This window comes from Aotus nancymaae, unplaced genomic scaffold, assembly GCF_030222135.1.
Source record: "Aotus nancymaae isolate 86718 unplaced genomic scaffold, 86718_ANA_hifiasm-v0.15.2.pri h1tg000051l, whole genome shotgun sequence".
Lineage (NCBI taxonomy): Eukaryota > Metazoa > Chordata > Mammalia > Primates > Aotidae > Aotus > Aotus nancymaae.
In genome coordinates this window covers 5,291,656-5,312,925 of record NW_026988465.1, presented here as the reverse complement: position 1 = coordinate 5,312,925, position 21,270 = coordinate 5,291,656, and the positions used below count along the sequence as shown (strand labels likewise).

At 46.1% G+C, this 21,270-nt stretch overlaps 3 protein-coding genes across 4 annotated transcripts in view; 2 read left to right on the top strand and 1 right to left on the bottom strand.

The window, feature by feature from the left end:
* Positions 1-21,270, top strand: part of BLOC1S5 (biogenesis of lysosomal organelles complex 1 subunit 5) — a 479,535-nt gene that overhangs the window by 158,715 nt on the left and 299,550 nt on the right. The window lies entirely within an intron of this gene.
* The window catches only part of TXNDC5 (thioredoxin domain containing 5), a 28,166-nt gene that overhangs the window by 3,328 nt on the left and 3,568 nt on the right, over positions 1-21,270 (top strand). For both annotated transcript variants that reach the window (XM_021672673.2, XM_064362966.1), the window contains exons 2-7: positions 1,949-2,098; positions 7,054-7,159; positions 12,824-12,920; positions 16,040-16,155; positions 18,184-18,270; positions 18,932-19,075. In XM_021672673.2, the coding sequence (XP_021528348.2) occupies positions 1,949-2,098; positions 7,054-7,159; positions 12,824-12,920; positions 16,040-16,155; positions 18,184-18,270; positions 18,932-19,075 (700 nt within the window). The remainder of the gene's footprint in view (positions 1-1,948; positions 2,099-7,053; positions 7,160-12,823; positions 12,921-16,039; positions 16,156-18,183; positions 18,271-18,931; positions 19,076-21,270) is intronic.
* LOC135269280 (large ribosomal subunit protein uL23) lies at positions 10,161-10,821 on the bottom strand. The gene has a single exon (XM_064363126.1). The coding sequence runs from the start codon at positions 10,814-10,816 to the stop codon at positions 10,346-10,348; it is 471 nt and encodes a 156-aa protein (XP_064219196.1). The 5' UTR covers positions 10,817-10,821; the 3' UTR covers positions 10,161-10,345.

Sequence of the window (21,270 nt, the reverse complement as noted above, 5' to 3'; positions counted from 1 at the left end):
GTCCTCACTGCCAGCATTTCCGCCAGCATTGGAACTATCATGGCTTCTTTGGTTAGATACCAAATGGACTAGTTCTCAAACCTGTGTCTTTAGACAGGGTCCCACTTACTGCAGTCGCGTAGATGCTCACGCCATGAGAAGCATGCAGCAACTAAGCCAGTTAAGGAACAAAACCCTCACATCTCCTGGCTTGCACCCACTTCAGGGTTCTGTGGGAATTGTCTTTTTTTTTTCTTGTTTCCTTCTCCTCCTCACACACACACCTGTTGTCAAACTCACTTTGTTGAATCTACAGAAGTTAAATTGCATGTATAGTTTCACTTTTTTTTTTTTTTTTTGTATCTGAGTATCTCATAAAGCAGGGATTTTCTTAGTTGGCCAAGAAAGTGCTGTTTAGGGAAGCTATATTAGCTTGAAGCAGACTTTTTCGGTGCTACCTTTAAATGTTTTTTTCTTATGAGGCAAAATCTCACTCTGTCACCCAGGCTGGAGTGCAGGGATGTGATCATAGCTCACTGCAGCCTCAAAGTCCTGGCCTCAAGTCATCCTTCTGCCTCAGCCTCCCACGTAGCTAGGACTGCAGGTGTGTGCCACCACACCAGGGTAGTTTTTAAAAATGTTTTATAGATGGTGTCTCGCTGTGTTGCCTAGGCAGTCTTGAACTCCTGAGTTCAAGCATCTTTCCTGCCTCAACCTCCCAAAGTGCTAGGATTACAGGCATGAGCCACTGCACCTGACTTCAATGCTTGTTTTTGAGGTAATCTGTCAGAAAAGAAAAAGAGATTTTTATTAAGAAATTATTTTGGGGAAGAGGTCACAATTCTAAGTGTTGGTGTTCTTATAAGCAGGTGTTTTTTAAAAACAGTTTAAAAAGCAGTACAGCAAAGTGGTTACATTATAGGCATCAGTGTGTACCTACCATATTAAAAAAGAAACAAGCCCATGTGTCATTATGCTGTGGGATTGTTGTTGAAACTTGGGATAAAGTTTCTAGGGCCGTCTCATTCAGAATTGGAATACAGCACTGTAGACACACCGTCCTGAGAATGTAGGAAGAGTTGTGATCAGCTGTATGACTCAAGAAGATGTAGTGTTGGGAAAGGTGCTCATATCCTCACGAAATGTGAAGCGTGGCAAGAAGCCTAATTAATATCCTTTTTTAAATGATAGGCGATTTTAAAATATGTGTACGTAACTGAATTCATACAATGAATACTATAAACAGACATTTGCTGACTTCAACTCTAGAAGTTTAGGTGGCCACAAACTTTTTTTTTCCTTCTCATTGGAGAAAATTGCAGTTGATTAAATTTTGAGATTGTCTTGTATTTGTGGCTATTTGGTTACATAGTGGAGGAGACTTGACTGATAAAAGTAGCAGATACAGCAGGAAGTGCTAAGCTACTGCCCACGGGAGGCGTAGAGGAGCTTTCCAGAAGGGCAGGAGAAGAGACCGGCACTGAGCATCCTGGGGAGTCAGGGCAGACTTGCTGGAGGAAGCGGCACCCAAACTAAACCTGAAGGGCAGACAGAATTAGCTAGGTGGAGTTTTGGGAGGAAGTGTAAGAGAGAATGTGTCTCAGGTCCCAGGGCCAAGCCAAACTATAGCCCTTTGGGAACACTGCGGGTGCTGTGGAGGGCTCAGGAGTAGGCTGCAAGGCAAGGAAGTCAAGGAGGAGGTCACAGGGCCAGAACAAGTAGGTCCAGAACAACACTTGCTAAGTTTAATGTTGGGACGATGCTGAGATTTAGTGCTGAGAACAGGGCAGTGACTCTGGAGGGGCGGGAGCAGGGGAGGGATGTCCTGGAGTACTGGTCCAGCAGCTGCCATCTACCATGGCAAAAAGAAAGGCCCGAGAGCCACATTGCCCCCTGAATAGGGCTGAAGGTGCAGGCCGGCCACCCCGTGACCTGGCACTCAGTGTGCTTGTACTCTTGCTTGTTTCAGGTGTGGACACTGCCAGCGGCTGCAGCCGACTTGGAATGACCTGGGAGACAAATACAACAGCATGGAAGATGCCAAAGTCTACGTGGCTAAAGTGGACTGCACGGCCAACTCTGACGTGTGCTCTGCCCAGGGGGTGCGAGGATACCCTACGTGAGTCGGAAGGAAGGGGGCACCCTTCCCAGATGGTTCCTGGCTACGAAAGTCGTAGTTAAACTTTTGGTAGCTTCCTTTGTAGTTCTAAGGAGTGAAGAGATACTAAATTTAAGCAGGCAGTCCCTATGATTAGGGAGAATTGCATTTAATGCTGTGTCTATTTTAGATGCCTTTTGTACTTTGGAAAACTTTTAATTCATCAGTGTTGGGTTTAAAATGTTCACCGGTACATTTATAAGAGAATGCGTTTGCAAGACAAAAATGGTGGTCTCCCTGAGATCCCACCATGCTGGATGTTCCCTGGTACATTTTACATAGTGTGCATAGACTGTCATCAGTTCTGGCTTGCTTTTTTTCGGTGACTCTTATTCTCAAACACCCTTCCTATAGTCACTTCCCGTGTGACTCCCACAAGGGCTGTTCTGTTGGAAAGAAGTATAGAGTCTGACAGTCGATGATACTTACTTCCTTGACAGTTAAGAATTTTTTTGGTTATAAGAAATAGAAATTGAAATGTTCTCAGTTCTAGAAATATAATTGTTCTCTTATTAAACAAAAAGAAATGACTATTTAAAAGGCTGTGGAGGAACCTCTGAGACCCAGCTCTGGGGGTCTGGGGTCTGTTTCTGTTGTGCCTCCCTTGAGATGATGGCTTTCCAGGCCTGTATCTCTGTTTGCACAGAAGGGCCCACTACTGACTGGGCCTGCTTGGCTGGAGTGTTTGTTCCAGGAATAGTCACTGTGGCCAGGGAAACAGGAGCTTATAGCAAGACACATGCCCATTCATACCATGTGCCAAGTATTGGAGGGAAAAGCAGTTCTTGAAAAAAGAGAAGACGCTGTTTCTGAAGGAGGTGGAAGGTTTGCCACAGTCACTCCCTTGCTGTTGGTTTCAATTGAGGAATGAAGTCAATTCTATACAGTTCAGTGCTTAATTGAGTAATAGAGGGGGCCATCAATAAAGCATAAAATTGGAGCTTATCTTCAAACCTGGGAGGCAGAAAAGTGGAGGGAGCCCTAGGCTTGAACCTAGAAGTCACAGTCAAATCCCAGCTCTACCATTGACTTAGCACATAGCTCTGGCCTCATCTTTAACCTCTAAGTAAGGTGATCCCCCAGACATTGTTATGGGACTTACATGGTATGTGTGCAGACACCAATCTGAGCACACCCAATACATGTCAAGCTTTTCCCACCATTTGGAAATGTGGGCATTTCCTCAAAGGACTCTGGAATTCTTGGGATTTGGTGACTGCTTGCTAATAGTGCCGTAATTTGGGTTTACTTTAAATCAGATCAATGGAGATAAAATTGCCTACACTCTTTATCTACATAAAAGTGTTCAGTATTCTGTGCTTCATAGTATTGCCTTTAAAGTACGGATCAATTGCGTCCGAAAGAAGCAGGTAGGGAGCAGAGATGAGGGCAAGGAGGTGAATGCTTACCTGTTGAAAGCCTATTGCTTTCAAGGTTCAGGGGCAGCAGGGGTGGGCTGGCTGTGGTGTCTCTCCACTCTTAACTTGCTAACCTTAATCTGTGGCCTGAGGCTGTGTGCACCACAAACCATGTCACGGGGAAGGTGACAACAGGACCTGTGAGGGAGCTGAGAGTGGTATGTGTTACGGGGCTTCAGTGAAGGAAGTGAAGCGTTCCACCTCAGCCTGGCCATAACAACTATTGGCTGCAATATCAGCTGCTCCATAGATGATATTCCCCAAATACCATCACAAATTTAAAAAGTCACAAACTTAAAAAGGCCTGTGTTGGATCATGTGTTTAGATTTTTAATGAAAAGATCTGGTCTCCCCAAGTAAACCATGGGCCGGTTTTGTGTTATTGAAAAGAACAAAAATGAGTCTACACCACTCTGAACACGGTTTGGGAAGGAACCTCTGTGCCCATCACTGCCCTGCAGAAGTTCCTGAGAACAGATCATTTTCCCCCAGAGAAGGCAGGAGGTGGAACGTGCTGTATGAAATGTGGTCGCGTTGGGGCATCTAGAGATTGACCTGGGTGAGCTTTTACTCCTCCGAGACAGCACCCATCCCACAGAGTGGTTGTGAGGCCTGAATCAGAGGATGACTGTACCTGCCTGAGCCCAGGCATGTGTCAGGACATCAGCTTTCATGTCATTCTTCCCTGGCAAGTGTCACTGGAGTAAGGGGTTGGAGGGGCAGGGAGTTTGGGCTCCCATGCCCCCTAGAGATGGCTGGCTGTGCCCAGGAAAATGTTTCAAGGTCTTCCTGTTGAGCCATTGTGAGTCATTACAGCAGGGCAGGACTGAAGGAGGAAACCACCTGTGTTAGTTTCCTGGGCTGCTATAACAAAGTTTCACAAACCAGGCGGCCAGAAACAATAGAAATATATTGTCCACAGTCTCCAAGGCAAGAGGTCCTAAATCAAGGAGCCTGCAGCAGGGCCGTGCTCCCTCTGAAACCTATGGGGGAATCCTCCATTGCCTCGTCCTAGATCATGTTGGTTTCCTGGTCATCATAGACGCATCACTTCCATCCTCTGTCCTCATGTGGCCTTCTCTGTGTGTGTGTGTGTGTGTGTGTGTGTGTGTGTGTGTGTGTGTGTATCCAAATTAACCCTTCTTGCAAGGACACCAGTCATGCTAGATTCGGGCCCATCCTGATGACCTCATTTTAACTTGAATATCTCTCTGTAAAGACCTTATTCTAAATAAGGTCAACCTTCTGAGGTTGATGGTTATGACTTACACAGATGTGTTTTACAGGACACTGTTCAACTCATAACCTTCTCTATAGTAGTAGGACTTTCAGCATGTTGTTTGCCAAGGTGACACCTACATGGCAATTTTCTCCCTGCTGTCTTTTTGAAAGAGGAGACTCAAATGCCCATGTGGAGGCTTGGTAATGGCAGAAATCTGGGATGATACTTGGGCATGTACCCTGTGGCCCAGTCTCCATCACCTCCTTCACCTCCATCAACAGTGAGAATTGAAGTCAGATTCCCCAGACCAACTGGAAGGTCTGGACCAGACGTGTCCTCTAGGCTCCGTGAACTTAATGAGGAACATTCTCAGACTTGAGCAGGTTAGAAAGATTTTCAGGCTAACAACAAGAAGAGGTTTTTGTTTGTTTGTTTTTTGTTTTGCTCAAAGGAATAGCAAATCACAAAAAATCACAGGCTAGGTCTTCCTGTGTTTTACTTTTAGCAAAGAAACAAGGAATGAGTGTGACAGTACCTGGTCCTTTCTGATTTTCTGAGGATCCACCCGTTTCCCTTCCCGAAGCGCGTTGGTGGGGAGGCGCTTGGAGGAGGCGGGTGGGAGGCAGAGCCATGCAGAAAGAAGTTTCTGTTTCTCTGGGTGCGCAACACACCGGTGGGAGCCCCGGGAGGTGCTGGGCTAGGTGAGGGCAATTGTCTTTGTTACCACAGACTTTGCCCTTGCTTATCATGTTGAACTTCGTGAAGTAGCTGGTGTACTGACTGAATCTAGTGAAGCTTGGCTGGTTTTGGTGGTTATGAGCATCTAAGCTGCTGAAGAAGCTGGGTGTCTATTCTGCATTGGAGACACGTTAGGGGCCTTATGTAAGCCCCATCACACCTGTGATCTTAGGTTCTGTATAAGGCCATTATGCCCATTTGAATTTCAAAGCCTAATCTAGCCATGTAACTTCATTTTAAGGAGAATTAGCCATTTTTTATGGACTGAATGCTTGTGTCCCCCAGAATTCATATGGTGAAATCCTAATCCTCAATGCTGGCATTAGGAGGAGGGGCCTTTGAGATGGGGGGAGTAGGTCATTAGAGTGGAGCCCTCATGAATAGGGATACATACCTTATCAAAGAGGCCCCAGAGAATTCGCTTGCCCCTTTTGCCATGTGAAGACACAGCAAGAAGACACCATCTGTGAACCAGAAAACCCTCACCAGACACTGACTCTGCCAGCATCTCGATCTCAGACTTCCCAGTCTGTAGAACTAGGCGAAATCTGTTCTGTTGTTTCTAAGCCACCCAGTCTGTGGTCTTCTGCTACAACTATTGAACTCCGACACTATTCAAACCTTCATGTCTGATTTCTACATAAATTGACATTTTACAATTCTGATACTGTGCATTGGGCATCCACTCACAAAATCCACATATGTGCTGTAGAAGTGGCAGGGGTGTTTTAGATGAGTAGGCTTGCCAACAAATGGTACTCCATTAGTACCTTCTGTTAGCAGTCACATTTTTCCCTGTCTTTGACACCTTCTATGAATTTTTATCTAGAGCACGTTTTCCCATGACTGCTGGGGTGATCCAGGAACTGGGAGTGTTAATTTCATCCTCTGGTACTGTCTTTTGCTTATGGTTAAAGGGCCAGCTCCTGTATCCTCTCTGTAGATTCCTCCAGAGGCCACGATTTGTAGGAAAAAGAAGATTCCTTCTCTGTGGGGAGATGAATGGACTGTGTCAATCAGTGTCAAGGTCGTTCTTATAGTTGGACATGAATTCTCACAGTAACTGGATATTCATGCTTTGTAAGAGTTGAGTACCTGCCAGGGTGGCCTGGAAGAATACCGCTATTGCAAAACAACACTGTATCTACTACAGTCCTAATTTGAACATGTACACAACAACCACTGCTGAAGCTGAGAAAACATAACAGTACCTTGTAGGGAAGGCCCGAGACTGCTGCAGAGGAGCACTGAATACTTGTAGCTTGGGGCTTCAGTCACAGCGTTAGGCTGGAAGTTCTCACCTCATTTTTATTTTCCTTGAATAAAATCAGAAACTTGTAAAAGTTTAGGATTAACTGAAAGTATTATCTCCTGGAACGTTATTTTTGTTTCCTTTTTGAGTTTTATCAGAGGGGAGCAGATACGTGTCTGGCTGCAGCCTCTTGACAGCTCATTTTCTGATGATTTTACTAAATGAGTTTGCTCTTTGATAAGACAACTCTCTTTTTGCTCTGTCTAATCCTTTGTTATGCTTTCAGCTTAAAGTTTTTCAAGCCGGGCCAAGAAGCTGTGAAGTACCAGGGTCCTCGGGACTTCCAGACACTGGAAAACTGGATGCTACAGACGCTGAACGAGGAGCCAGTGGTGAGTGCATCCCTGTCTTCCTGTCTGCATCTTTAGGGTCATATGTACCGGGGCAGAGACCAGTTGAGGTGAATGATTAAGGCTGCCATTTTAAAGCAACTTTACTTTTTTTTTTTTTTTTTAGAGCTCATTGGTATTATAGGTAAAGGTGAACTTTTACAAAAACTTTTTGGTATGGAGATACTGAAATGTGCACAAAAGTCAAGAGAAGACTAGCCCCTCAGCTTCAACAGCTACCACTGTTTGGCTGTGGTGTTTGTCTTCCCCACCACCCTGTGCCTTGTCTGGCTGTAGTCGCTCTTTAAGGAGGTCGCTTGTGGAGTCTCACAGATGAGCACTTAGTCCTTGTTAACACTGCCACCCTGCCACTGTCACGGGTAATACAGTTCACAACTGTTCCCAGCATCCAAGACTGACTCTTGACCACCTGGGGTCAGGGCCGGGCCCAGCCCAGACTCTCCTGTCCAGGCCAGCGGTGGAGCCTCCTCCCATCCCCCGACCTTTGCCGTCCACCACCTGCAGCCTCCTGGCTTGGGCTGAGCCCGCCAGCTGTACCCATAGCGTGGATCCTTCCTTTTCTTCTCAGTGCTCAGTCCCCGGTCCCTAATGGGCTTTGCTTATAACATCATTTCATACCATGAATACTCTGTGTCTTAATGCACTTCCTGTACTAAGGCTAATGTCAGGAGATTGTAGATGCTTAGCATGTTATGTACTAAAAAAAATTCATAATCTTCCCCCTCCCCAGTTGATGTTGGAAGTCTTCATTGTGTCATAAAGCATCATGATCATAAACCACTGGTTAAGTGTCCCTTTGTGGGTGGTGCCTTCTGATTAATGCCGAGTGCTCAGGCCCCTGGAGGCCAGGTGGACCTGGTAGGTCATGCTGCTGTGTTGGAGAGGGCCTAGAAAGATGCCTGTGATCCTACGTTGTAGGATCCTGATGAGCTAGGAAGAGCATCTGAAGTCTTTGTAATTTCAATTTCAATAATTACCTAAGACTGACTTGTATCAGCTAGGCACCCACTGATGTGAAGCTGTTCTGTGGACCACGTGTGTCCACTCGGTCCATGGTGGTCTGTAGACCACGTGTGTCCACGCAGTCCTTTTGAAGCTTTGCTGCTTACTGGTGCCATTTTCCAGTGTGTCTGTGGCTCTTCTGCTCTGCCCCATCTTCTCTGATGATCTAATCGAAACTTGGCTGCTGATTCGGTACGTCTATCCCTCACCTGTGAAGACTCTCTTAACTTGGCTGGGTGCAGCAGCTCACGCCTGTAATCCTAACACTTTGGGAGGCCAAGGCGGGTGGATCACCCAAGGTCAAGAGTTCAAGACCAGACTGGCCAACATGGTGAAACCTCGTCTCTGCTAAAAATACAAACATTGGCCGGGTGTTGTGGTGGGCGCCTGTAATCCCAGCTACTTGGGAGGCTGAGTCAGGAGAATCGCTTGAACCCGGGAGATGGAGGTTGCAGGGAGTTGAGATCATGCCATTGCTCTCCAGCCTGCACAACAGAGCAAAAACTCTTGTCTCAAAAAAAAAAAAAGACTCTGAACTGTATGGTTGAGACTGTTGGTGTGTGCTGTGTGTCACTAAACCAGAGACTTAGCTAACTTTAGCTGAAAGAGAAAACCACAGACCTCTCTCAGAGAGGAAATTTGCATCTTTGTCTGACAAGAAAGCTGGATGAACAGGTGTGACTTTCATATAGATTTAAATTTGACATTGTTTCCTTTATGAAAATATTCTCTTTGTGGGGACATGGATATTGGATGGTAGGAAACCAATTTTAAATAGTTTTCACCAAAAAAAAAACCAGTCTTCTATGATGGCTTTATTCAAGAAACCAGCAGCCAGTATCAGGATGGCAGAAAGACCTCATGTCACCAGCCTGTTTCCCTCAGTGGAGGTGGCACCTCACATGCAGGTTGGGAAGGGCTGAGAGGCCAAGTTTCAGGCTCTGCAAAGGACTTTCTGTCTCCTCAGTGTGGGGGGAGCACATGGCCCCCCATGCCACCCCAGAACCACAGTCACCTGATTGCCATATTTTAGTGTCTCCCAGCAATAGGAGGTCCCAGATGATTGCCAGAAACAATGACAATGTGCCTTTGTGGAAAAGTTTAAGTATGCAAACTTTGTACTGCAAACCAGAATTCTCTTCAATTTGAATTTAGCTTTTTAAGTGAAAACTTTTTTAAAAAAGTTCTTTATCTGTATACCTAAGTAATTTAGTGCATACGTTTTTTTAATATTCATGTGGGATAAATTTCGATTTTTTTTTTTTAGTGTGGCAATATTAAACTCAAGACAATTTGTCATATTGTACGTTGTTGGTTTTTTTTTTTTTTTTTTTTTTTTTTTTTTTGAGACAGAGTCTCACTTTGTCACTAGGCTGGAGTGCAGTGGCGTGATCTGGGCTCACTCACTGCAACCTCTGCCTCTTTGCAGTCCGCCTCCTGGATTCAAGTGATTCTCCTGCCTCAGCCTCCCGAGTAGCTGGGACTACAGGCACGCACCACCATGCCCAGCTAATTTTTGTATTTTTAGTAGAGACGGGGTTTCACCATGTTGTCTAGGTTGGTCTCCATCTCATGACCTTCTGATCTGCCCGCCTCGGCCTCCCAAAGTGGTGGGATTACAGGCATGAGCCACCACGCCCAGCCCATTTTGTACATTGTACTGCAATTTTTTTTTTTTTTTTTTTTTTTTGAAGTCCTTGTCCTTTATTGGGCAAGGGGTGAGGGAAGCAGACAGACCGGTTGGACATAGTAGATGGGTGTGTGAGGACAAAATGCTACTCGAAAGCCAGCCAACCCACAGTCCCCTGAAATGGATGCGAATGTGCTTCAAACTCTGGGCACTGGTTTCACACACAGCCTCTTCGAGGGATGAAAGGGGTTCTTGTAAAGCTTTTTGTTACCCTCAACCATGGAGGCAAGCTCTGAGTTCTGGTTTTCCTAGGACACTAATGCTAGTCACAAAGATCTCTGGAGTGATCAAGGATGGAGGAGTGAGTGGCAGGGTGAGTTTCAAAAGGATAAGCAGAACAGGAGTCTTGCCCAAGCAGTGGGCAAGTTACAACAACAGTTCCTATGTATGGCCTCCCACCCAACCAGAAATTGACGAGAGGCATGTATATGGTGAAAAGATATACATATATTTAGAATTAGCCAGCTGGACTCGGTTTAGATGATCCCAATTTTGTTGGCAACATCCAAAGCATCGTAATCAGGAGCCAGTCGAACATATGCCTTCTTCTCTCCATCAGGCCGAATCAGGGTGTTGACCTTGGCCACATCAATGTCATAGAGCTTCTTCACAGCCTGTTTGATCTGGTGCTTGTTGGCTTTAACATCCACAATGAACACAAGCGTGTTGTTGTCTTCTATCTTCTTCATGGCAGACTCAGTGGTCAGCGGAAACTTGATGATAGCATAGTGGTCAAGTTTGTTTCTCCTTGGGGCGCTCTTCCGAGGATATTTGGGCTGCCTCCGGAGTCGCAGTGTCTTGGGCCGCCGGAAGGTGGGTGACGTGCGGATCTTCTTTTTTTTGTGGCTGTGGACACCTTTCAACACTGCCTTCTTGGCCTTTAAAGCCTTCGCTTTGGCTTCGGCTTTAGGAGGGGCAGGAGCTTCCTTCTTCGCTTTCGGCGCCATCTTGTGAAAAGGGTTTTACTGCAATTTTTATATTTCCATGTTTGTGTCTATGTTTTTTCTTGAACAGTTACATAAATGTGTTTCATCTCATTAATTGATTTTGTATAATTATGTGGTCTTTATATTGATCATGTCTTATGTGGATTTGCCATAATTCAACTCGAATTCTGTCAATGGATATTTAGGTTATTTATACTTTTTCTGTTATCAGTAATGCTGTAGGGAACAAGTTTATCTTTGGAAAGGACATTTCCCCCTCCTTCTGAGTGATACTTTTAGAATACAGTATTCCCAGACATAAAATTGTAAGGCCAAGAATAAAAAAAAAACAAAACAAGATCATTTTTATGGCTCTTGATGAATATTGCCAGGTTGCTTTCTTAAGAACCATATCAGCTTATGCCGCCACTGTAGGGCGAGACACAACCCGTTTCTGGGATGCACTGTGGTGTTCCCGTGCCAGGGGACTGCTCTGGAGTCTGCCGGGAGCTCAGGAAGCAGCTAGGGACCCTGCACGTGCCATAAATGAGCACTTTATACTGAAAGGCCCTTGAACGTCTCATGGAGAGTGGCACACAGTGTTTGATTTCACCTTATGTGAACTCACTGACTGTTCACTTAGCCATCCTTCCCTGGGGTATTCTTTTGTGTGGGTACTTAGCACTTTGAAAGTCTTGACGTGCTCGCAGCAGAAGAGAAACTCTATGGTTCTTTATGATTCCAGCCCTGCACAGCTTTGAACTGTCAGCACTTTTCAAGCCTTTAACAACTTAGCTTGGATATTCTTTGTAAAAGGAATATGAACCCCCAGATAAAAGCTGAGTAATACACACTCGTGTCTGCAGCAAAACACTGATTCCATTATCTTTCCCTCATTTCTGGTTGCTTTGGTTGGAAGCCACAGCTGTACCTGGTCTGAAAACTTGAGAAATGCAGAATTGTGACTAGACAGTTGCACACATGACTGTCTGCTTGGGTCCTGGCAGAAGCATCTTGTGAAAAGCCCCTTTTCCCCTCTTTCTATATGAGACTTAGTCACGTGAATTACATTCTTTCTTAAAGGTGCAGCTTATGTTCATACCATGGTTTTCTCTGTTGCCTTTCATTCACCTGCATTTTCCTTCTCATCACTTCCTGTCCTGATCCCTCTTACACCTTGTGTCTTCCTCATAGTTTTCCCTGTCATTTGTGTGAAGTAAGGCTAACCAGGCCCTCCTGCCCCGAGAGTTTCTCATTATCAGCTTTGTCCATTTTGCTACCCTAGTGTCTGTCTCTGTTTGTTTGTTTTTTGAGACAGAGTCTCATCCTGTTGCCCAGGCTAGAGTGCAGTAGCACCATCTCAGCTCACTGCAGCCTCCACCCGCTGGGATCAAGTGATCCTCCCACTTCAGCCTCCCAAGTAGCTGGGACCACAGGCACACATCACCATGCTCAGCTAGTTTTAAAAATTTTTTGTAGAGATGTGGTCTCGTTCTATTGCCTAGGCTGGTCTTGAACTGCTGGGCTCAAGCAGTCCTCTTGCCTTGGCCTCCCAAAATGTTAGGGTTATAGGTGCGAGCCACTGTGCTGGGCACCCTGGTGTCTGCAAGTGCTGACCCCTTCAGAGTACGCCCATCGGGCGTTGTATTTTGTATTCTATGTGAAATCTCCCTGTACGTTTCAAAGAAGAGGACAGGGTGTAGGGTGAGACTGCCCTTTACGTTGTCTGCTCTGCTTGGTTGGGTTTTCAGGTAGGGACAGCTGTCACTCGGCTGTCCTAGAGCCTCAGACCTAGAGCTTTCGCCGAGGGTGAGGCTGGCGAGAGGCTTTTTGCTGAAGCATCCTGAGGGCTTGACCAGGTCCGTTCCTGACCTGGAGTCACTCAGCACAGCAGCATCATACAAAGGTTCCAGGTCGTTGGGTGAGGGCGGCATCTGCAGGAGGTTCCCCACAGACACAGTCACCTCCTGGATGGTTTCCCTGTGTCTCCATTGTCAAACCCATCACTGTTTTATTTCCTCCTGTTAGACACCAGAGCCAGAAGTGGAACCACCCAGAGCCCCGGAGCTCAAGCAGGGGCTGTATGAGCTCTCAGCGAGCAACTTTGAGCTGCACGTTGCACAAGGTAAGGGGGCTGTCCTGGTGCCAGCTTCAGAGAACCACTATTACTCCTTGGCCTGCTGGGTTTTTCCTTCCTGCCACTCAAGGGCTGTTAGCAGCATCAGTGGTGCTGAGAAAGGGTGGCTGTCTTCAGGACCTGTTGGGACCGGTGTTCAGTGCCCCTCCTCTTCACATGAGTTCTCCTTTTGTCTGTGCCCTTACAGAAACACCAAGTCTCATGCTAAGCACACATTACCCACACACTAGCTGGACAGTGCATCCTTGGATAAGAGTGTTTATTTACAGGCTCACCTCGTTTTATTGCTCTGTGCTTTATTGCACTTTGGAGATACTGCATGTTTTACGGATTGGAGATTTCGGCAGCCCAGCATCTGGCAGGTCTCCCCGTTTTCCCAGCAGCATTGCTTACTTTGTATCCCTCTGTCAGCATCTTTTTAGCAATAAAATACTTTTTAATTAAGCTACATTGTTTTTAAAGAAATAATGCTGTTGCACATTTAGTAGACTGTAGTGTAAACATAACTTCAGTATTCACTAGGGAACCAAAAAATTTGTGTGACTTGTTTTATTGTGATATTAGCTTTATTGCAATGGTCTGGAACCAAACCCACAGAATCTCAGAGGTCTGCCTGTGTATTAATAGTAATCATATGCTTAATGACCTCAGGCAGAAACCAAAGCTTCTCCCTATCTAAACAGAATTTAGACTGGGCACCATGGCTTATGCCTGTAATCCCTCCACTTGGAGAGAAGGTGGGAGAAATTGCTTGATCCCAGGAGTTCGAGATCAGCATAAACAAGACCTTGTCTCTATAGAAGATTAAAAAAAAACATTAGCTGGGTGTGGTGGCGCATGCCTGTAGTCCCAGCCACTCCAGAAGCTGAGGTGGAAAGATCACTTGAGCCTGGAAGGTCAAGGCTGCAGTGAGCTGTGATCACGCCACTGTACTCCAGCCTGGGTGACAGAGCAAGACCCTGTCTCAGAAAACAAACACAAACCAGAATTTAATGGCGCCATTATATGAATCAAATTAGTTACTCTTTACACTTAAAAGATCTTTCTGTACCACATCCCACTTTTTGAAAATGGTCTCCTAATATCAGAATGATCCCCGTAAAATTTTCAGTGTGAATACCCTAAGTCTCCCTTTATTCACACATAGATGTGTTTCAGAAAACTTGGCTCAACACCGAATGACTTGAAAGCAAATTTGGCTTCCTGGCTAGCTCCCACTAGCAAATGCTACCATGGAGAGAAATCCCCTTAGAAGGCTGGGTTGGAAAGGTGAGAAAGGATTGCCTCTGACCTTGTGACTTGTGCCTGCTGGGAGTCAGAGCCCCTCCCCCACCACACTTGCTGTCCACAGTACCTTATCGTGAGGCCTTCAGCCTTTCCCCGTTTTTGTTAAAAGTTGTTACGTCATCCGTACCAGTGCTCTGGCCGCACCTCAGCATGCTTTCCTCTATGGGAATGCGTTTTCAGCTGGGGGTGACTTGGGCTCTATGCATAATGTGTTCCCCAGATCACCTGTTACAGACCGACTCCGGTGGGCCACTCTGACAGTGGGTCACTGCCACAAAGCAGTGTCGTGTAGGTACCATGCTGGCTTCCCATTAGTACTCTGATTGGGTTCCTGGAGAGCCTGTCTCCACCTTATAACACAGGGTCTACCGTGCACCTGCACATGGTTTCAGCCATGCACGTTTTTTAATGGAAGTTGTTAACTTTTAAAGGAAGTTTTTCACCATTTTCTTCAAATGCATCGTTGCCGTGCTGATGAGGCAGCAGCCGTGAGCCGTAGCGTGGCAGAGTCCTGCCCAGAGGCCAGGCCACATGTCCACTGGTTAGTTTTCTCCCCGGCCACAGCATGATTTCAGTTTGTTGTCAGCCTGATGTCAGAGTAGAACAGACTAAACACCTTCTGTCCAAAGAATGATGCTGTGAGGGTTTGATTTTTTTTTTTTCCCTTGCTCCTAGCCAAGGGGGTGATATTTCATTTTTTAAACTTTTTTTTATGGTAAAATATAATAGAAAACAAAGGTAGGGCTGAGTGAATTTTTATAGCGTGCTCACACTGTAACCACTGTCCAGTTCAAGAAATGAAACAGCCAGCCTCCCATGCCCCATCCAGGGTGCAACCTGCCCTCCCTTCCTCTCGGAGAAGGCACTTTCCTGACGTTTGTTGATACCACTTGTATTAGTTGTTTTCACACTGCTGATAAAGACATACCCAAGACTGGGCATTTTACAAAGGAAAGAGGTTTAATGGAGAACTCACAGTTCCACGTGGTGGGGGAAGCCTCACAATCATGGCAGAAGGCAAGGAGGAGGAAGTCACATCTTAAGTGGATATTGGCTGGCAAAAAGAGCTTGTGTAGGTCAACTCCCGTTTTTAAAACCATCAGATCTGGTGAGACTTATTCACTATCATGAGAACAGCATGGGAAAGACCCGTCCCCAAACATCTCTTTCTTGCTGAGGACATAGGTGGTTTGACATGTAGAGCTCCCCGTGGTCCAGACTTTGCTAATTGTATCCCTGTGGTGTGTTCTACATGTTTCCCTGATTTCTTCATTTCCTGTACATTGGTAATTGGGTCTGGGGACAGAATCAGTTTCAGTGTGTTGTTTTTTGGGGAAGACCTGATAGCTGGTAGGGGCACAGAACGTCCAGTTGTCTCTTTGGGATGTGGGCAACCATGACAGGTACCTTGTGGGTCCATTCATTCATTAGGGCTGCCAAGTGCTGAGACTCATTCAAGCGTCCCTTCATTTTTTAAGCAAGAGAAACTCACCCTCTTTTATCACCTGGTTATTCACTGGTACGGTCATACAGGAGAGGCGGGAGCAATGCCTGATTCTTTTCCTTTCTCACAGTTTTCCAAGTAATGAGTTGATTGCTGATTGTCCATCAAAGATGACAAATTTGGTTTTGAGTATTGTTTTGAACTCATGAATAGAAACACATGTGATGGAGTCCCTTTGTACCAATTAAAGTGCTCATGCCGAACTGAGATTTGCTAAGCAGGACAAAGATCTGATTCTTCAATTAACTCTCTAGTGAGGTCTGACATAAATTGCAGTTCCTCTTTCCCCCGTCTCTGCCTTGGCTCTCCATTCCAGGCGACCACTTTATCAAGTTCTTCGCTCCATGGTGTGGTCACTGCAAAGCTCTGGCTCCAACCTGGGAGCAGCTGGCTCTGGGCCTTGAACATTCTGAAACTGTCAAGATTGGCAAGGTGAGTGAAAGCCCTTATTAAACTGGAAATGGACTGCTTTGGGCTGGATTAATTAGCAGAGTGGCCCATTATTCATTCTGTGTGCAAAGTCGCAAACTTGATTTATTAATTCCATTTAGTGTGCCACTTGATAATTCATTTCACCTTCACAGATGGCAGCCTAGTTTTGAGTTTTGCTGGCTTTTCCACAGCCTAGAGATAAATTATGGCCTCGGCTGCTTTGTTTATTTTGAAGAGATGGCCAAATCTGTATTGGCAGCCCCAGAGCCTGTTCTGCAAAGATACGGGGTAGAGCCTTGTAGAATGTTCACTGGACGAACTTGGAGACCATCCATGTTCGACCTCACCCAGGAGCACTCTCTAAAAGGACCCTGGCTCTGTGCTCACCCACGCACGCAGAAGACCCTCCTTCAGTTTGCACTGTGCCTGGGATTCTTTCCAGCATTTCCCACTTTATACAGAGAAGCCAAGAGTGATGTCTGACAACTTCTGTGTAACTGGATTTTCTGGAAATATCCAGTGCAGCTCCAGGGACATCAGACACTTACTCTTGTCCGCTTTCCAGCACCCACCAGACACCATGCACAGATTTCCTTTCTTAAAAATCTCATTTTTCTACCTTGCCATGGAGCTGATTTGTATACAGAAGTAATGCTGCATGTCCAGGAATGAATGATAGTTAATAGGATGATCTACCTGGGATGGGGAGATGGTCAAAAGCGTAAGCCTGGGGGTTGGGTTGACCTGGCTGGCTGACCTTGGGCAAAACCTCTCCATGCCTCGGTCTCCCCCTTTGCAAAACTGAGCTAAGATCTACTGTGTGGTATCCAGGCAGATGAAAGTACATTGCTTAGTATGATGCTCAGCATTGGGGAGATGCTTAGTAAATTGTAATCACTTTTGATGTCAGTTAAATGGATTTTTCACTGTTGCCTCTTAAACATAATAATGCATACTAATTATACATGTTATGATTATCAGTTTATTGAACATTTTGAGGAAGTAATTATAAAATAATCTTGTCTACTATCTTATGCTACTCCTTGTATCCTTACTTTAAATTATTATATGAACTTCTATGGGAGATTATTTTTGGTTTATGGCCATAGAGGATCCTAGCAGACCCAGGCATGAGCAGACAAGTCTAGGTGGCCATGCTGAAGCCCTTCATCCCTGGCACATGTGGCTGGGTTACATTGGCCCCTTAAAAATGCTTTCCTCTCCTGACCTTGGGCTGAGGCTCCCTGTCAGTTCAGCACCTTAGCTGCTCTCTGACAGGTCTTAGGTGTTGAAATAATATTTTTACCCTCGTTTGCTGACATAGCGAAAAACAACTTAGTCCTGCCTATTTTAGTGCTGGTAGAAAATAAAAAAGAAAGCAGTGACTTAGAGCAAGATGTTTCATGTAAATGTTGGACAAGCAGAATTTTTATAAGAGTTAGATGAAATAAAAAGCTTGAAGAGCTGTGATTGTTGGTAAATTTATAGAGTTACGAACAGATTATGATCTTGACATCTTTTCAGTCTTACCTTTATTATATACCAACTACTCCTTTTTAAAATTCACTTCTTGCTCCCTCTTGATTTTAAAACCTTCTAAATTTGAGCACAAGTTCTAAGCTGGCATGTGAACTGGTCTGGGTCCTAGTCTCTGACAGTCAGGCTAGCCCCACTCCCGCTGCCCGCATCACCACCACCAAACGTCAAGCCAGGGCCCCGACTCCAACTACCAGGTGCTGACTTAGCTTGATCGAGTTAAAACGTTGCTTCCTAAAAATTGGCATGTTTAACTGAGCCATTAACAGAATAAATCTTATCTCTAAAGTAAATCTCTTTCCTTTGCTCCCTTTTAGCTCAGGGATATTTTAGCGTAGAATTCTCCTCAAAAACTGCACCTTGCTGGCAGCGTTGCTACAGAATCTGGATTTTGAAAAGAATATTTGTAAAGTACAAAGCATCCAGTAGTCCTGTTAGCAAAAAGGTTCATGAAGAAACTGACTGGGAAGTTGATCTGCCTTTTATTCCCAGGTTGATTGTACACAGCACTATGAACTCTGCTCCGGAAACCAGGTTCGTGGCTATCCCACTCTTCTCTGGTTCCGAGATGGGAAAAAGGTATGTCTGCACTTCTTAGTACTGAGAGTTCTTCATCTCTTAACCCCAACAGACTGAGCTACCAAGTGGTTTAATGGGTACAGCGAATTGCCAATCTTGATTGTTAGGGCATTGGTTTGGAGGAATGTGAATAGTAGAGCAAATGGCTTTCTCTTAATTGATAAGATTTGGGTTGTGGAGATAAATTCATTTGTTATACTACCTTGAAACATTTCAGTGGTCCAGGTTATCACTAGAATAACCCAGATCTTACAGTCACAGGGTAACTGCGCTCTGGTCATGAACACAAACCTTCAAGCCTTTGAACAGAGCTAAGGCTTGTGCTTGGTCTGGTTCTGCCTCTCTCCCTTCTTCCCGGGCCGATGGTCAGCGGCTTAGAGTTCCCCATCAGCACAACGGCTCACTGGCAGGCCTCTGCCTGAGACTTCCGGATGCATAACCCCGCAGAGGGAAGAGGGGCCTGTGCTGTTCTCTCCCCAAAGCCAAGGCATTTGGTTATCCTCCCTACACTCCTGTCTAAATACAAACATGCAGATTTCACACGGCGTGTGCACCACAGCTAAGACAGCTGGGAGATGGGCAAGCAGGGGTTGGAGGAAGGCTTCAGTGATTCAGAACACCTAAGTGGACTCACTCAGCAGCGTGCCTGTGTCTCGGACAGGTCGATCAGTACAAGGGCAAGCGGGATTTGGAGTCACTGAGGGAATACGTGGAGTCACAGCTGCAGCGCACAGAGACTGGAGCCGCGGAGACCATCACGCCCTCAGAGGCCCCGGTGCTGGCAGCCGAGCCTGAGGCTGACGAGGTGGGTGCCTGCTGGGGTCAGGATCCCCATAAATGGCCCATGGTCCCCACCTGCCCACCCTCAGAGGGCCTTCTCAGATGCTTTGAGACAGTTTGGGGACAGAGTCATTCTGATGGTTGACTACAGCTGTGTTTTCAACACATTTTTCTTTGACTTTTGCATGCTTTCAGGGGTAAATGTAAACAAAAGCTTCCCTTTTAAAAACATGAAATAGATGTGAGACAAATCCCAAGACAATATTTGGTATCAATAATCTCTAGAGAATCCTTCCTTTCTGCTTCATTCATTTTAAAGGATGACTCTGCTTGGCAGATTTCTGCTGTGAAATCTTGGCTGCTGGCCCTGGGGCTGTGATTCTGTTCCTGACCTTGCTCCTGGCATTTCCCTTTGCCCCTGTTGTAAAGACCCCTAGAAAAACCATAGCCAAGAGGGCATCTGCAGTGATGAGGCCAGTGACTGTAGATGTAACCTGCTTAAGGCAGTCCTGACGTACTGAAGAATTTCCTTCCTTCACTCAGGTAGCAGGAGGTTTTAGATTGATTTGTTCTGCTTTATCAAGCCCTTGTTATGTCGCAAGCCCTTGTTATGTACTAGGCCACCAAGAAATAAAAATAAGACTGGTTTCCTGCCTCTGAAGCATACAGGTCTCTGAGGCAACTGATGAGAAGACACACAAGCCAACAGCAGGGGGCTGGGGCAGAAGTGTGTGCAGGGCTGGTTGCTGGAGAGAGGTGGGGGCAAATGGGCAGGAAGTGTCCCTAAGGAGCTGATGGATGGATCTGTGTTGGACAGATAGGCTGGGCAGAGCTGCCATGAGGGGCTGCACCAGCAGAGGTGCAGCCCGAGAATCAGCCGGTGTGTCCATAGGGCAGGAGCTGGGGCGGGGGGACCAGGGTGGCAGATAGGTTGGGATGCGATGTAGGATCCCTGAGAATAGGAGAGATAAGAGCTGGAGTTGAGAGGATGTGGGTGGCCGGCCAAGGATTATGAACTGTATCCCATATTCACAGGGAGCCCACGGAGGTTTTGTGCAGATTGGGGTGGTAGGAAGGATGACTGGCATGCATGCGAGCTGGAGGTGGGAAGCTGCTGAATTAGGCCATTAAAGATGACGAGCCGCACACTACAGCTGTGACTGCGGGATGGTGAGGAGGAGAAAGACAGCATAAGGAGTCCAGCCTGCTGTGCGCAGTTTCCTCAGTGGGGAAGAGAGTAGGGAGGGAGGGAGAGTCCTAGGCGAATCTGATTCCTGTATATCTGGTGGAGGACGGTACTCGGCACAGGGGCGGGGCCAGAGTGGGAGGACGGTGATGAGCTTGGTTTTCAAGGTGTTGATCTTCAAGGCTGTTGGCTCTGTAGGTGGCAGTGTCCAGTGGCAGTTCAGTCCATGAGCCTGGGGTTATGGCAGGAGGTCTGCAATGGACGAGAGTGCTCGTGTCATCCTCTTCAGGTAGAAGCCACTCCTTGAAGGCCAGGAGTTTGATTTGGAAAAATCGGTGGAGCCACAAACCCCCTCCTTTCTGGGTGGGTCCTCATGGGGCCTCCTTACCCCCACAGCCCCGTCCCTAGTTGGTGTCTTATAGGTCAGGGATGGCCTGTGTGTTTAAAAGTTGACATTTTGGTTGAAGAAGTAAACAGATGATTTTGTAGTTGTTAGGACCGCATATGTAGGAGGAGTGTATGTGTCATGGTGGTTACAAAGGTCATCCCAAATTGAGTGTAATTATATACCATGGACGTTTTCGTCACAGCACCATTTCTATTTATAATACAGTTTTCCACCATTAAGTGGGCCTTTCAGCGAGTGCGGCGTCATGTTTCTGGACATAAAGATGGTAGTGTTCCACAGTGGCCCCGCTTGGCCCCCGTCACTGACATGTGTTACTCGATGCCAGACTCAAATGGAGCAGCCCTGGTACACTTAGCCACATGATAAATCATCCCATTCCTGCTCTCAGGAGAGAATCACAGATCCATTTTTGGAGAAACACATAGACGTCATTCTGTAAAGAACTATCAGGAGAGAATGGCTTTAAAGCAGACTGCCATGTGTAGCACCTTTCCCTTATTCTTCAGCCAGAGCTTCCATTGGCATTTTTTGAATTGACCTAAAACAGGCTGCTTTCCATTTTTATGTTCAGTATAAAACACATATCATTGCCTGTGCTATGGTAACTCGGTTCCTTCTGTTGCAT